General features: G+C 40.2%; 1 protein-coding gene across 4 annotated transcripts in view; it reads left to right on the top strand.

The window, feature by feature from the left end:
- Ets65a (DNA-binding protein D-ETS-3) overlaps nucleotides 1-16,508 on the top strand; it is a 54,074-nt gene continuing 37,566 nt past the window's right edge. Inside the window, exons 1-3 of one of the 4 annotated variants that reach the window (XM_071700016.1) lie at nucleotides 2,538-3,017; nucleotides 3,394-3,800; nucleotides 6,286-6,584. In XM_071700016.1, coding sequence (XP_071556117.1) covers nucleotides 6,299-6,584 — 286 coding nt within the window. In that variant the 5' untranslated portion in view covers nucleotides 2,538-3,017; nucleotides 3,394-3,800; nucleotides 6,286-6,298. Of the gene's footprint in view, nucleotides 520-2,537; nucleotides 3,801-6,285; nucleotides 6,585-16,508 lie in introns of those variants that run through there. The other 3 variants (XM_071700006.1, XM_071700025.1, XM_071700033.1) reach the window with 3 other exon arrangements.

Raw genomic sequence — 16,508 nt, 5'->3', positions numbered from 1 at the left:
GCGGCTCGCTTTTTCCCCCCCGCGGAGGACGTACCGGCGCAGGCTCCGATACAGCCAATCGTCGGACCGCGACTGATAACGACGCTGCCAAATGTGCGTCCGTCGTACCGCGGCCGAGTCCGCCACGGTGGTCCACGCGCGCTGACAAACTCTCGGGATATCCCTGCAAGCGAGCGAACGATCGAACCAAGTCACCGGTCTGACATCCACGCTCCGACGAGTGCATGTATCCACTCTCCCCCGCGCGTTACACGTTCATCCATTCGTCGCGATTTTCAGTGTCGATTCCGCAAAACGATCCCTCTTGATTTTTCCCGGACTTCCGCACGGACGCCGCAGTGAACATTCAAAGTGAACGTGAAGACGATTTGGACGATCTTGGAGAGATCTTGGGGATAAAACGCAAGACTCGCGGTCCATCGAGTATATATCGTCGGCGAGATCGTGGGAGATATCTCGGGGATCGAACTGGATCTGACAGTGCTGGACAAGATACCACGTAGGACCCCCGCACTGACGGTAAGTGTGCGACGTTTCGTGCTTCCGGTTGGTGCGGTTCGGATCGGGAACGTTTTACGCGCTGGAGAGAAGTTCGGAGAAAGAACGCCCCGACGAGAGGAAACCGAAGATTGTCGGCCGAGCGCTTCCGTCGCACCGGTGCTTCTCGCCGATGGAACAATATCGATAACACCGAGAGCGACCGCGATCGTTTTGCATTGTTTTACACGCGGATTTATGGCGGTTTTACGAGCGCTTTCTTCGATATTTCGTATTTATCTACAGATTCGTCGTTCAACTGATTGATCAGACGTGCTAATTAAGTTTTCATCCATTTGATACATTGATAGAAGTTTTTGGTGTACCAGTAATAAAGATAAGATAAGTAATAGATTCGTATATCTTTTTTTTATTATTCACTAATAAATCAATAATCCATTTTATGTATTAGTAACTACTCAATTTGCATCCTCTTTTTAAAACATAAACAATAACAAGCCAGATCTTTAAATACAATAAAAGAGAAATTGAAAAAACCGTTTTGCTCGTTCAATCTTTTAAGCCTTAAGCTATATTCTTGCTTAAATTGAGAAAATAAAAATTATATTATAACTCGTCATTTACGTTTCTCAAAACATAAATGAGATTTGTGATAAATCTCGCAAATATAAAATAAAAAATATTAAAAACTTTCATTTTTATCATGTTAATTTTCTGGAACTTTTAATTGAGAGAGGTTTATAAATATTATTTAAACATGATTTATATGATATGATAATCTTATATTTGCCTTGTAATTATTTTCTTTCTCGTGTTAAGACTCCAATTTCGTTTAACCGTAGTAACTCCAACAAGTAATTAAAGGAAACAAGGAGATTGATGGCGATATCGTAAGCAAAGATAAAAAAAATCCCGGAAAATAATGTAAATCTCATGATTAAAATATTAAAAGTACATTCACAAACACAAAATATTTCAATTTACACAAAGTATTAATTAGGATCTGTAGATGCCCGGTGCAAGGATTCCGAAGATTCAATTCGCGCGAACGGAAGTGCTTTGGCGTCGCGCGACGTAGCCCTATAATTCCGTTCACGGAGCCTTACGCATGACGCGTCTCCGCGTCTGTCGCCACGCACGTTTTACGGGCTAAACGGCGGGCGCACGCATTGACCAACGCGAAATTACCGCGCGTGTCCACCGGCCGCTACGTCCGCGTCGTTCCCTTGCTTTAGCGCGTTACGCATCGCGATCACCGTTTTATATGTATTTCTTTTCTTTTTTCTTTTAGAGAAAAGCAAATTTTTCATCCGCATACGAGGAAAAACGTGCTTTTAAACGCATATCCTTTATAACTGGGACATTTTCACCGAAAAAAATCACACGTTTCGATATAATTTATATACGCTCGCAAAACGTTTGCATGAATAATTTCATTGCATCATCACGAGAAATATATTCTTTAATATTATTATTTTGTTTAATCTTATTGGACTCATCTTCATTTATAAAATAAAATAATTCTATCGCCTGCTTCTATTTTTACATAAATATATGCAATATAAAGAAATATAAATATGAATAATTAAAATAATTTTGTAATATACAAATATAAAGTTTTAGTGTTTAGTTAATTATATCCTATTTTTGCTCTCAAAGATCTACAATGCAGAAAGATTCTTCTTTGAAAAAATTACTTTGCGCTAATTCATTCAATGATACCGTTACATCGATCGTTACAAATTTCAGTTTTGCTGCACATAAAAAATTACAATTTGTTTTAACCACGTAAAATATTCCTAAAAAAATTATTGTTTCTTATTTCTCACGATTCTTAATTTTGAAACTTGCATCGTGCTCTATTCCGCTTCGTCTTACGACATGACCATTTCCTATAACTGATTTTTAATTTATCGACGGGAAATAAAGCGTCGCGACGCGGTTCTCACACGGCATCGGAAGGCGTTTTCCCGGTGGTCTCGGGCGGGTTTTTCTCCCTCTCGCGTGCAATCGCGCGCGCCTGTGTCGTGTCCGCGACGATGCGTTTAAATGATATGTGTGTGTAGATATATATATATATATATCTATATATATATATATATGCGAGACGAGAGTTTAGACGAGGTAGGCAGAGGGGTTTCCGGCGAGCCGTTAACAGAGTAACAGAGTGATGTAATGAGGCCCGGAAGCAGGCAATTTGCTGCCCGCGGCGGCCACAGTTGCGCGAGACAACCTGCCCGGAGTACCTTCTTCTTGATACCGCGGTCCAGCCTGCTCCGTATCGGATACCTGATAAGCCCGCGGAAAGTGATGTCGTGAAAAAGCGCGAATAGGGAAAACAGTATACTGCGCGGTCGCGATCGCGCGCGAGTGCGTGTGAAGGGAAATCGTCAACGCGCGTCGAGGAGAACGTAATTATCTCGTATGATGAACGCGCGGACCGCTGGCACAACGTTGTTTTGTTCGATATAATGAGTGCGAATTATACACGACAATGGATGTCGCACAATTGGCGTAAGGTACAGTTTTCTGAAGCTACAGTATCGAAAATTATATTCATCGAGATTACGCTTCTGGTGACTGTAACGCTAAAAATCATCGAAGAGAACGACGCGAGTGATGAATTTATTTTTCTCAATTTACATGTCCTCTTGATTCTATTTTAAACTGAAAAATGAAAAATAATCTAAAATCAAAATCAACAAGTATATTTGGTAAATATTTCCATTTCGTGCCATATTACTTTTACAATTACGATAAATTAAAGCTCGAAATATTTGCGGCAGTAGTAACCATAAATAGTAAAAAAATCAATAGTTATATAATAAAAAGGATTAGAACCGAAACTGATTGAGAACGACGCATTGTTTAGTAAACGAAACAAATTCTCGATAGCGTAAAAATGGCGACTACCCGAGCAGTCCACGAACTGTGGTATCTCCGACGATCGATCGCTCGATTCGGCTTTTAAACTGTCAGACAGAACCGCAAAGACAATCCGGCTGCGCGCTCATCGTGCCGCGGAACAGCGTGACTATGTGACAGTTTTGTGATTAGATTGACCTCAATACGCGCTGGACATCCGGACGTACTCACGAGAGTGCTTTTATCCTTAACCATTCCGATCGAATGTCAACGAATGTCTCGCGATAACAAGTGACTCGACATGATCGAAAAAAGCTGTATCTCGCCTTCCGGACTATTCTGGTGGATGATCCAGAGAAAAGTGACGTTTGAACGATCAGCGCAGCAACAGTGAAACGTTTACAGGTCCATCGCGAAAATTGTCACGGTGATCGAAGGTAAACGGAAAACAATCGAAATAGAAAAAAAGTTGATTATTTACGATTAAGATAACACTATCTATTGAAAGGATTTGATAATCTCTAACATCCAACATATGCTGCCAATAAAAATTGACAGCATTTGATTTTATAAAACAACATGAACACAAAATCAGTTATTGTAAAATTTCTCAAGTAAAATTTTACAATATTTACGTGTATAGTATGTATATTTAAAATTATTAAAAATATATAATCCAAAATATATTTTAAAAAGATTTAAATTATGAGTATGAAAGAACGGAAACGAGTCTGAATATTGAATTAATCTCAATATTTAAATACTTTTTATGCAATACATATATAAATATTATAAATTGATCTATCGATTTTAATGAGAAAATGATAACTTTAGAAATGGATATAGTTGTTTAGTTTTCTATTAATAATTAAGGTCAAATAGAAAGCAGGTCAATAGTTCATGTCCAAGCACGTTATAGACAGCTGGAAATAAATATCTGCGTAATTCACATATTAATATCAGCTCACATGATAATTTCCTTATATCTACACATTTTCTCAGACTTCAAAAATAGAGCACGATAAGAGTTTCACGTGTTTGGGCGAGTCACACGTGGATCGGCAGCATCGCGCGGCATCATTTCGTTTGAATAATGAATATAATGATTTATGTAATACGGGAAGGGATAGCGGAAGCGGTAGATTTTCAAGATTAGACGGAAGCGGACTCGCGATAAACGACAAGCTTCAATATTATAGGTGGCCTCTTATCTCCGCGCTCTCCGCGTTGCGGAATTAACCCGGAGATACGATCACAACGGGCCTCATGCAAATTCGATCGTGGATCACTTTCGCAATTTTGATGACCGTAAGTTCGAGGCCGCATCGCCGATAAAATGTAGATGATAGGCGTGTTTTCTAGATTACGCGACTTCGATTAGGAGCGCTCCGTTGTTACATGCATGATAGTTCGATATCTTCCGAATGTATTTGTGCCTCTCTCTTCGTCGAAGCGTCGCGAAGAAAGCGATAAAGAAGTGCAAAGCGTCGCACTTAATTCTAATTATATACAAAGATCTAGTAAATATGTTGAATCAAAATACAAAATCAAAATAAAACTATAAAGAGAACATTTCCTATTTGCATTTCAATTTGTGAACTAAATTTTACACGAATAATTTTGTAAACCAATTTCTGTTAGAATACCTATGTTTATTAATTCAAACGAAATATAGCACCTACGATTAGGTAAAGAAGATAGTTTAAACTAGCATCTATGAAACACTAATTCTTGTAGATTAATAGTGCATTCGACGTGACCTTTTATTCTCCACTAACAGATATCGCACCTAAAATGATGAATAAGAATGCTAATGTAATAAACGCTTTCCTGATGGTGTGCAGCTTTGGTTGATTCATGGCCAGCTGCAACCGAAGGTAGACGTATATACCTGCCTATTAAGTGTTATTTTGACCGGTTAACCCCGGGAACACGCGTACATCATAAATGATCCAACGATAAAAACTTCGAAAAAATTGTTTGTATAATAGAACCTTTATCTTATCTCTTACGAGCAGTAGTTAGGAGAGGCTACCGTCTTAATGTAATCGACTAATATTAAAGAACATTGTTCCAAGTTAAAAATTCAAACTGTTCATAAAATCAAACAAGTAAAGTAATAAAATATAACAAGTTAATAAAGAAAAAAACATCGAGGAAAAAATTGTAAAGAGATTGTAGCAATAACTAAAAGACACTCATTGTGAGATTGTAAAATGAGAAATATTTGTGCATATAATATGCTCATCTATTTTAATTCGATCATGCCTTTACCGGATGTTTCAAGGGTCCTTTAATGATCCCAACTGCGGTATCTGCATGAGCATAAGTGCTATCAGCCTAAAGTAATGTAGGCTTGCTTGCTTGCATCGACCCTACATTGCATTTTAGCCATGTCCATTTTAATAGATAAAAAAAAAGAATTTAATAACGCGGACGAAACTCACATGGGTAACAGGATTAACTTTCTCTTCGATTTTTAAAATTCGCGTTAATAAAATTCTAGCTTATTACTGACAGCTACTATTAGCTGATATGTATAGCGACGTGAACTTCATTTCTGAGAGTTGCAATGTTAATATTCAGCAGGAAGTACTCAATTGAACGAAACGGAGTCAACGTCGACGCACAGATGTTCCTCATTGAGACTTCTTCCTAATATGTAGCTGCCTAATATGTAGAATCAATGAGCGAAAAAAAAAAGAAATAAAATTTTCAAATTTCTTTGTGTCTTCCGAACACAAGAATATTCCTGAAGAATGACAAAATAAAAGAGATTGTAGTTGCGTACCATGTAAGGACTTGTTATTGAGTTGAAGGTAGTTTATGTTACCAATTGTAGTCTACTTCTATATGACAGGTTGTTCTCGATAATTGGCGGCTCTCTCTCTATCGTTCACAGAAAACAATCTTGAATTGCAGGGGCTCTTTGGTGATGTACGACAGCGCTAGCTGTTCGTACGCAGGTGCGCTCGAATTAAAGGGAGCCTCCGGGGCCGGAGCCGCGGCCGCGGCCGCCGCCGGTGTAACCGCGGCCGGCGTCAAGCAGGAGAACTGGCCGTACCGCGGCCTCACCTGCGGCAGCACCTTTCAACGACTTAAGGAAAGCGTCGACAAGGCGAAGCAGGCCCTCGCTGATCGCAGCGGTTACCTGGCTGGTGCGTTTTCGCCGCCTCCGCGCGCCAACCCGTCCGCCATTTCGCCCACCGCTTCCATCACCGGTAAGCGAGGCATCTCTTATTTTTCTACGGGATCTCAACTCTTTCTCACATCAGGAAACACAGTTAAACGGCTTTTGTATAAAAGGAACTGAGATCTAACTTTGGTCTGAGTTTTCGTGCTTTGGAAACATTTATATAAGACAAACTTAAGTATATAGGATAAGTGATGGGTTTTTATATAGTAAGTATAACAAGTTCAATCAAAAAGGGATAATTTTTTCTGTAAAAAATATGTTCAAAATGTGTTTTACTGTTTTCTAACATTTTCTCGTATGATGCTCCGTTCGAGAAAACAGAGTTGAAAAATTCATCGAGTACCTATACATCTTGACTAAATGCGTCCGTTCATTACTCATTTTTTCCGCTAGGTTAGATTATGCTTGTGGAATCTAATGTTACTATTTTCTCTATCTTTCTGTTAGTTTTTCTAGAAAATCAGAAGCTGGTTTATTTCCAGATTCGTCAATGGAGGGTGCTCAGTCCTTTTTATACAAAAGCTCTTCGACTAGTGAAAATATTAATAACAAGGCATGATACATTTCTTCGCGAAACGGGAAGCAGGCAGGTGTGAGATATGCACGAAAGTGTAACTCATTGCGTGGCGATGCGAAATAGTTGCCGTAACGCCGAGCGTAAAGTCACGCACGTACGTGCGGAAAGACACGCAACCTGATTACGCGCAAGTTTATCCCGCATAAGTGCCGCGGAGATACCATCGATCGGTTTTAATGTACGTCGTGATGACGTAATGCGGTTAATGAGAGCAAAAGCCCTCGCTATTTTCCCACAATGATAAGCAGCACACGACGCTAAGATTTCGCTGAGTCGCGAACATGCTTTAAGGGTCCGCCTATTCATGTCGTGTCATAAATGTGTGATATACGTATATCTAAATTTCACACGTAATTATTTTTGGACATAATTGTCAACTCTTTCTTTGTAAAAAGGAATGCAAAACTGTAAGAAAGATCATTGATAAAGCAACGATAAACTTTACATTAAACATTTTCACAAACATTTTTTTCCTTCTTTAATAAAGAAAAAAGAATATTGTTATTCAGTTATCATAAAACCGCAGTGTTCATTATGTATACACCGAAGAATTGCTGCATTTTAATTTTTGCTTGTGCTAACAAAGGCCACCGTTCTGTCGACCGAAGCCTATGCATAACAAAATCTAATCTATAATATAAAATTGCCGAGTTAATTGATTCGCCACTATTTTTTCAAGCAGTGTCAAATTTATATTGGAAACGTGGTAGAATGCAACGTGGCGTCTCGCCTTTGATAACGGTGCCGGTATCTCTTTCCGAAATCATTAAGAACCGGTAAAGATGAGCGTCACACTGCGATGCCCTCCCGTGCCAAGAGAAACGCGAAAAAAAACCGGGGTAACGGTCTTGCGCGCGATAATTTGTCATCCGGCAGTAGCAGCAGCCGGCGGGCGGCGGGCTGACTGTTGCTCTTCGTTGTCGCCGATTTCCGATTGCTTTTTTAAAGCGCCGGTCGCCGAGGACATTAATTACCCGACCAGTGTAAATCACGTTATCTACCGCCCACGCCCGCGAGGGCCGCGAGGAGACGGCGGAACGGAAGGGGAGAACGACGGAGGAAGAGGAGGTGGTGGAGGAGGATGAGGTGGACGAGGAAACGGTGGAGAGGTTCGGGGAGGTGTTCGAATACGGCGGGGGTCGTGTTGCACGATGTGATGGTGTTGCATCGCTGCCAGCCGAGCAAAACGCCCGTCGACTACTCTCCACGGCCGCAGCAATATCCTGCTCGCCGTCCCCGAAATTTATCGGCGACTCGCCCGAAACTTTCGTCTCGCCCGGTGGCTGCGTTTAACGGCGCGACGCGGTCGCCCGCATTCACCTAGGCGGAGATCGATCGATCTCCCGCCTCCTGGATCGCGCGCGAATCCCGATCGGGGATGCTGGTCGCGCCGTGCCGCTCGGTTTTTCGCTCCCGTAACACGTTTTTCGCTGCTAATTAATTCATCTCGCGCCAACAAGGTCACTGAAATAACCGGCTGAGATAACGTTATACTATTCACTACAGTCACACTATACGTGGTCCATCGTAGTCATGAAGCGATGTCCGTTAATTTGTAAAAAACGATACGCGATATTTTTTCAGTTGACAATTTGGTTGCGATTAAAAATTGATATTTAGACACAAAATACTAATACTAATTCGCAGAACGCTGAATTGATGAAATCGTTATATGTCAGTTTTACTAATTAATTCTTTAATTTATACTGTTTTTCTCTTAATCAAAAACAGAGAATAAAAAATTCCGTCATTAGCGAAATTAATCCTAAATAATCAGGTTTTCGTAGGTTTCAATATTTTCTTAAATGAACCGGTCTTATTACATATAAGATAGATTAAATAAAAACTGTAAATCTAAGATAAATATACATAACATATGTTAACACATCACATATATATGTTACGATTCATAATATCTAGAAATTATTTACAAGACGAATTACTCTGTGGATCGGACACATTGGATACATTTTACTCTTATCGTCACGACTCCTAAAAATTTCTTAACCTTTTCTATCTCTCTCAGGTATCGCGACAATCATCCCACGATAAGATTCTATTCAATCGTACGTCACCCTGTTTTCTTGCACGGTCACTCAGTATAAGGGAAATCTTTAGTCACGTCTGTCTCAAGGGATCGTCTCAAAATTTTGACGGGACTCGTAGGGTTCGAGACAAGATGGTGGGTCGATGATGGCGGCGGGTAGTTGCGAAAATGTAGAATGACGAGGGAGGAGCGGTTACAGGGTTAGCCGGGAGCGTATCCATGACGACCGACCGCCCCACGTACCCTCCGAGATCCCGGATGCTCCCCTCGGCATCCCAGCATCCCACCCTTTCCACCCCTCCCCCTTCCCGCCAGCTCCCTTCTCACTCACCCACCGCCGCCCCGCGGCTCTCTCCCTGCGTTTCGCCATCCCGGGCAACCCTCTACGGCCACCGGGCTTTCTCTATCTTCCCCTATCTGCGGCCCGCTCCGGGGGATGCACGGCTACTTAGATTTTAAGTCGGGCCATTTCGTGCCGCGTACCTATACCTAACCCGGCTATAATTCTCGCTAGATACAGACGTGGCCGACAAAGGAGCTGAATTCTCCGCGAAATTTCGGCCCTCGCTCTCGCTCTCGCGCGCGACGGAATTTCGATGCGAAGCGCGAGGCACAAATTTCGCGCGGTACAAAAGCTTCTCGGGAATTAAAACCGTCGACTTCGCTGAAACTCACGGTACGCCGTATTTTAGCTGCACGATAATTCTCCAGTAATGGAACGTCGAGTTGGAGACGGCGAAACTTGATTATTAAACTTAATGTACGGTAATTGAACCTAGCACAGAACAATTCTTGAGAAATGAGATGTTGAGTTGGACAGGACGAAAGTAATACATAAATACATTATCAACAACTATATTGTACAATATGTTTTGAATAATTATTGGGTTGGAAAGGACGAATAGATTTGGAAAAGTATTGGCGAATGTTGATTGTTGGTCGTGAACACTTTTCCAAATTCATCTGTCTAATATTAATTATTAATAGATAGAAGAGAAGAGAGGACTTATAGTTGATTGCTAACATTAACACTATTTGATATTTATGATGTAAAAATCATTATATTTTATATTAATGTCAAAATTGTTTCAATCAGAATCTTATTTTGTCTTTATTACTTATTGTACTCTAAAAAATCAAAACAGTTAGTTGGAAATTGATTCTTGCGCGTGCGTTATTTCAGAAAGATATCTACATTCAAAGCGATCTCACAGTAATAGTTGAACGTTAAATACAAATATTTTTGCGTTTATTTTCTTTAACTTGTCATGTAATCTGCACCAGCACCAACAAAGTTGAGGGGCAGCGGAAGTGTCGGTCATTGTGTCAGCGTGTCTCAGGGTAATGCATGTATTTAATGTTTGCCGGTCAAGCACCATCCCTCGGGTAGCTTGTTTGAACACGTAATTGATGTTTGACAAGACGAGGTGACACGCGTGCCGACATCATGTTTGTCAGTTCACACGCGTTAACCTTTTTAACATGAGCAATAAACGACGCACTTTATAGATGCACATCTATTGCATCTATTCTATTAAATCGAGCACGTAACGAATTCAACGCACACGGTCATAATCTTATAGATTCAAGTGCAACAGAGTCCAATTTCTATGACCTTTCTTTATCTGAAATGTATATTCAATCAGATATTTTAAATTAATTGTTAAACTCAAATATAAAATAGAGAAGTTAGAAATGCTCAGTGATCGCAATTTTATACATGGATATTAAATGTATTTCATAAAACATAAATATACCATAAAAATGATAATTTTTAATTTCGATGTTATCAGCTTTATAATAATTTCCTTTATAATAGTTATTGCCTTTATAAAGGAAAGAAAAAATTGCTTTAATTGTCAGCCGATTCTGTGTCCGGTAATTATATTTGAAGTATACGATCATTCTACGATACCGTTAAAAGTCAAAGCGCCGGTCTCAACCACGACACTTTAACACCCTTTGACGGAAGAGTTTCTAAACGGTGATATTTCGTATCGTATGGGTGTAACGTTGCCTCTCATCTATCTAATTGCACGGAATATATTGAGAGAGAATGTTCTAAATGGTGCTACATGAAAGAGAGCTCCGCTCCACCTACCCCTTGCTATAGAAATTGACTCGTCTATAGACGACGAAATTGATTCCCGCTCACCTATATTAAGCACTGGCATTTAAATGTAAAGTTTAAATGTGAAATAATAGAATGATACATAGATTAAATTGTCAATTTTATAAAAGTCGTGAAACAGGAAAATATAGGTTATTGTGTTGGAATTTATACAATAACTCTTGCATCATCAAAAATTTTCTGTCAGGAAATGCAGTGGAAATTAAATCATTTATGAATTTTGTTATATATTTTCTAAATTAACTTTTATACATATTTTATTATAATTAAAATTTTTAAATTAATCTTTTAACAGCAAATATTTCTTATTTATATACCGTATAAAAAAAGGTATATTCATAAAATAAATATAAGTTACGAAAAAGTGTGTGTGTGTATGTGGAATATTATAAGAAAATTTCCTATTTTCTTTAATATTCCATCCTGTTTCTAATATCGCTAAATGTATTTAACAATATATTAATCTGTTGGAAATTTTTGTTACAAAAAGATCGATTCTAAATGTCTCGAACAGTATAACGATATACGAACATAAAAAATGTAAATTTTGTGAGACCAATTTAGGATCATTCTATGTAGTCGTGTCTTAGCATCGAAGAAGGGAGGATCACGGTGACCGAGACGCGTTGATAATTGCCGGTATCGGTTAACCCAGGGGGTGGTTATGGGTCTCGAACACCCCATGCTACGATCCGGTGGCCCCCCTCGATTCTCTCTGAGCGTGATCCCTTTTGCCCTTTATCCATGAACCTCTGCAAGCCCCTTCGCTTCCGCTACCAGTGGCACCGGTAACTTCGACTAGTCCAACCCTCGTTCCCAGCGTTCGGGGGTGACTAAGGGTCAGAGAATCGTAACTGTCTCTCTTTTAAAAAATGGAAGGAATACATTAAGAACCCTCAGACGCAAAACGAGGCTCGACTTCCGTCCTCGTGCAGGATTTTTCCTTGGACTGGGCGCAAACTCTTATTCTCGAGGTAATTGGGCATACTAATGATACGCGGACTTTTACGTATTAAAGCGGTAAATACACACGCGCGAATAATTAGTTTAAGAATATTAATAACTAAATTAAATAACTCAATTTTCTTGATAAACACATAATAATTTTTAAATAATTTTTAAAAATATAATCAACTTATTATATATATGTTCTACCAATTTATAGAAAATTATTTTATTTAAAAAACTACGTATTTAATCTATTAATTTTCAATCAGTCGATATTACTATACAATAAATACTAAATAGTATTCTCGCGAGTTTATCCCCCTGTCTTTTTTCTTTCTCCTTCTCCTCCACCTCCTCTTTCTCTCTTTCCTTCTCTCATTTCGTGTCGTTCAGGTCGATCGCGCACGACCGATTTTGGTATCCCCGCGGGGTTCCGTCTTTCTATTCGCGCAGTTCTCCTACGGGTCGTTGCAGGCCCCGTGACTAATCATGATAGTTCCGCTCGGGAACGGCGGGGACACACGACTCTCGGTTCCGGTTCCGGCGCGTGCTGTCACCCCCTCCGGGACCCTCTCTGTTCCAGCGTCGACCGCCTGGCCGCTACCCCCTGGCGCTGTTGGCAAGCCGCCCTCCCGCGCAATTATTGCGCTTCGCAACAAAGAACGTAGCGCGCGGCTTCGAAGGGCCAGGTTGCTCCTACCGCTGCCTTATCTTCGTGACAGAACCCTTCGTTCGGTTTTCTCGCTACGCGAGTTCCTTTTCCCTTTTCTTCCTCGAAACATCAAACGGTCGTATTTGACGACTACGTTCCTACAGTGCGTAATATGATTGAAACTTGAATTAAAAAGCTTGTGAATAACGTACAACAAAGAACTCTCTGTGCAAAAAAATAAACTTTCACTTTCTTGATAATTTGATATTGATCAATCGATAACATTATTATTTTCAATAATATGCAAATTCACTCTTGATAAATAAAAAAAGAACTCTTTATCGTAGTGGACGATATATGTAAATCCGCATCTAAATCCGTTCCAACGTTTGCGTGCATCTTTTACTGTCCCATCATCGCATCCTAAATCGCGTCAACGCGGATTAAATTATCTAGTATTACAACCGCGAACCGCGTTCCCCGGCTGCATCGTTGTAATTTACGCTGAAGCTGCAATTTACGGTAAACGAAGAGGCGGCTGTTCGCCGAATTTCTTCCGGGAATTCTCAGATTTTCGGATTTCCGCTTCGAAGGCCCTACGGCTTCACGCCGTGTCCTCGACTTACCCCGATCCACGCGCGTTTCCAGCATGTATTACCCGTAACACGTCAAGGAGCAGCGAGGTCGCTCGTCGGCCCCACGAACGAATCATTATTCATTCTCGCGCGACCTATGGCCCACCCACCCGACGTCGTGAAATAACCTCGTTAAGCCACTAACTGCCGCGGCTGGTCTGGCTGGTGAGAGCGTGCTAGTAGAAACATTACTAGCGAGAGGGGAAGGACAGCGGGAGGGAACCCCGAAGAAGGAGAGGAGGAAGAACATGGGAGAACGACCGGTGAAAGAGCGAGACAACGACGGCTCGGTAAGTGCGAATATTACCGGGGAATGGAGGAAAGCAGGGAGGAGAAAGAAGAAGACAAGAAAGGAAGAGAGAAAAAAAAGGGCGAGCGAGAAAGTTTTACCCTCCCCGCATGACTCGGCGGAAATTCGCGCGAGAGCGGTCCGCCCTTGCGACGCGGTTTATTATGCGTTCGCGCAAGAGGGTGCATGTATGTACGTACATACGCCGTCGCACGACTTCGTAAATCCGGCCCTCGACAGATCGTATTACGCGATAAATTTTAATTCTCGCCCGTGATCGCCGCGCTTGCATGCCGTGGCGTTTTCTCGCGCCCCGGTAGTGGCCTTCGTTGATTGCGCGATAAATACGGAGTATCCTGGAGAATTTATGTAACAATGGAACACTCGCCCTTGTTATAGTTGAAAACTATAGCCTATTTACAGAATTATTCCAGATTGAAAGTCAAAATATTTGAATGATATGTAATAATAAAAAATCTTAATTTAATTTAAATAGAAATTTATATTAACAAAATTTGAAGTTAAAACCTTATTAGCAAAATGAAAAAACTGAAATAAATTCTTGATTGCAGTAATTAAAGTCTGAACAAATTGCGTTCTATAATCCTCATTCACGAAAGCGACTTATGTAATTGTAACTCATAAGCACCGCAATTAATCGTAGCAAAAACATTTAAACTTAATCTTATAAATTTTCTTTCGCCCTAAATTGAATTTAGATTAATACGAACATATCGGTGTGGATTATAACTCTTGTAGCAAAAACCTCTTATCGTGATAAGATCACGTCGACGAACGATGAGATAAATTATTAACGATGATCGGTTAAGAGGATGACGATGGAAACGCATTGGATACGAGCCTCCCAGCATCTTCGGCAAAGCGGTTTCGAATCAATAGTGAAACGTTGTCTACTAACTACGCGCAAAATTCTCCCAGGTTTCTTCAATCCCTGAACAGATGGCACTGTATTGCGAAATCATCCCTTATTTTAGTTTGCCTAAAATGTGGCAGATGTCTCGCATATTGTTCGCATCTCTCTGACTGCGAAAGATATTATTCTATTTGGAGGGTTGCAAGTGTTCACATTTGAATCGCAGATAATTACTTCCCCGATAAGCACATTACGCGTCGTTCCATAGCCTGATAATGTAATTTTAGATTGTATAACCGCTAATAAAATACACAATTTCAATTAACGATGAATATAAATGGTGTGTATTATAATTATTAATTAAGTATTTTAATATTGTACCAAACTGAATATATACTTGTAAGGGCCGTGGCACATAGAAAAACTTAAGCAGTAAAACTTAAGCAGTAAGCAAATCAGCAAATCACAGTCAAGAACTTAAGATAAAACGTAAGCAGTAGCGAATCCATACCGTTGATTTCCTTACTGCTTACGTCTTACTGCTTAAGTTTTTTTATGTGCCCGGGCCTTAAATCTGCAGATCTCTTTGAATCTTTAACTTTTAAATTTTCGAAACATGCAAATTTATAAATTTTCTAATTTCTTAAAAATGAAGTTACACAATTGTTTATATTCTTTGAGTTTTCTACTCCTTAAAATATAAAATAAATGCTTATGTGTCGTTCGATTTAAAAATCGCGAAATTCAGTTACGGTATTCGTAAATTATCTTACTTTTGTCTCTTCTCTAGTTCTTGATTATTAAGTTCACAAATAATATATTTCGTATTACTGTCGAAATTGATATAAACAAATTTTTTCAGTTCAATCATAGTTGTATGCAAGAAGTCATTACTTATGCGTTTAATCTCTGGATTTCCTGGGAGCACTCAGGGCTTCCTAGGAACGCGGTAAAAGCTGCAGCGAGATTGGCCCTTTAGCGTCAAAGCATCGGCCAAAGTTACCCCGTCACCTCCATTAGTTAGAAAAGAAACGGGCCCTTTAACCGCGACAAAGGTGAGGGTTGAGATCGTGTCGAGTGTGGTAGTGCGTGATCTGTTGCTCGCACGCTGCTATGCACGTCGACAATATTGACTGCCAGCTAAGGAAAGGCGAAAAAAAGAGGGAGAGGAGGGGGCGCTAAGGGACTCCCTTTTCCAATGCTCACTCCCCAGTCACTCCTTCATTGACGGAACATTAAGCACACACGATAACGCATGATTAACTGGCTAATGACTCTCTCTTTTTCGCTCTCGCTTTTCGTCGCCGACGGGGGACGCGCCCGCCGATTTCTGCGACGTCACCGTCGTCACTTCCGAAATAAAATAGACTCTCGTTTGCCCCACTACAAGCGATTGACATCTCGTCTTGTTAATCGGTCTCGGTTAGTAATTCGTTATATAAATTCTATTCAGGCCGTGTTTGCAAAATCATAAAACTTGTACTCCACATTTCTACAATCTTATGAAAAATCTATATATTTTATACATATATTTATTAGCACGGGGCTATTTTGGTACCGATAAGAACGGGAGGAAAGAAAAGAGAATGCATCCGCCGATTTCTGCGGCGTCACTGCGTTGTCACTTCCGAAATAAAATAGGCCCTCATTTTTCTCGCGATAAGCGGCTGACATTTTGCATCGTTAATCGATGGACTAGCAATTCGTAAGGGACAAATTCTACTTGGTGAAGTATTCGAGAATTGTCAACGTTTCAAAGAATTGGCTCGTTTATTTATAATTTCATAAGGAACATA

The sequence above is a fragment of the Temnothorax nylanderi genome, unplaced genomic scaffold (genome assembly GCF_030848795.1).
Source record: "Temnothorax nylanderi isolate EJ_2023f unplaced genomic scaffold, tnyl_v1.0 TNYL_tig0002_pilon, whole genome shotgun sequence".
Classification (NCBI taxonomy): Eukaryota; Metazoa; Arthropoda; class Insecta; order Hymenoptera; family Formicidae; genus Temnothorax; species Temnothorax nylanderi.
This window is presented reverse-complemented; position numbering and strand designations above follow the sequence as displayed.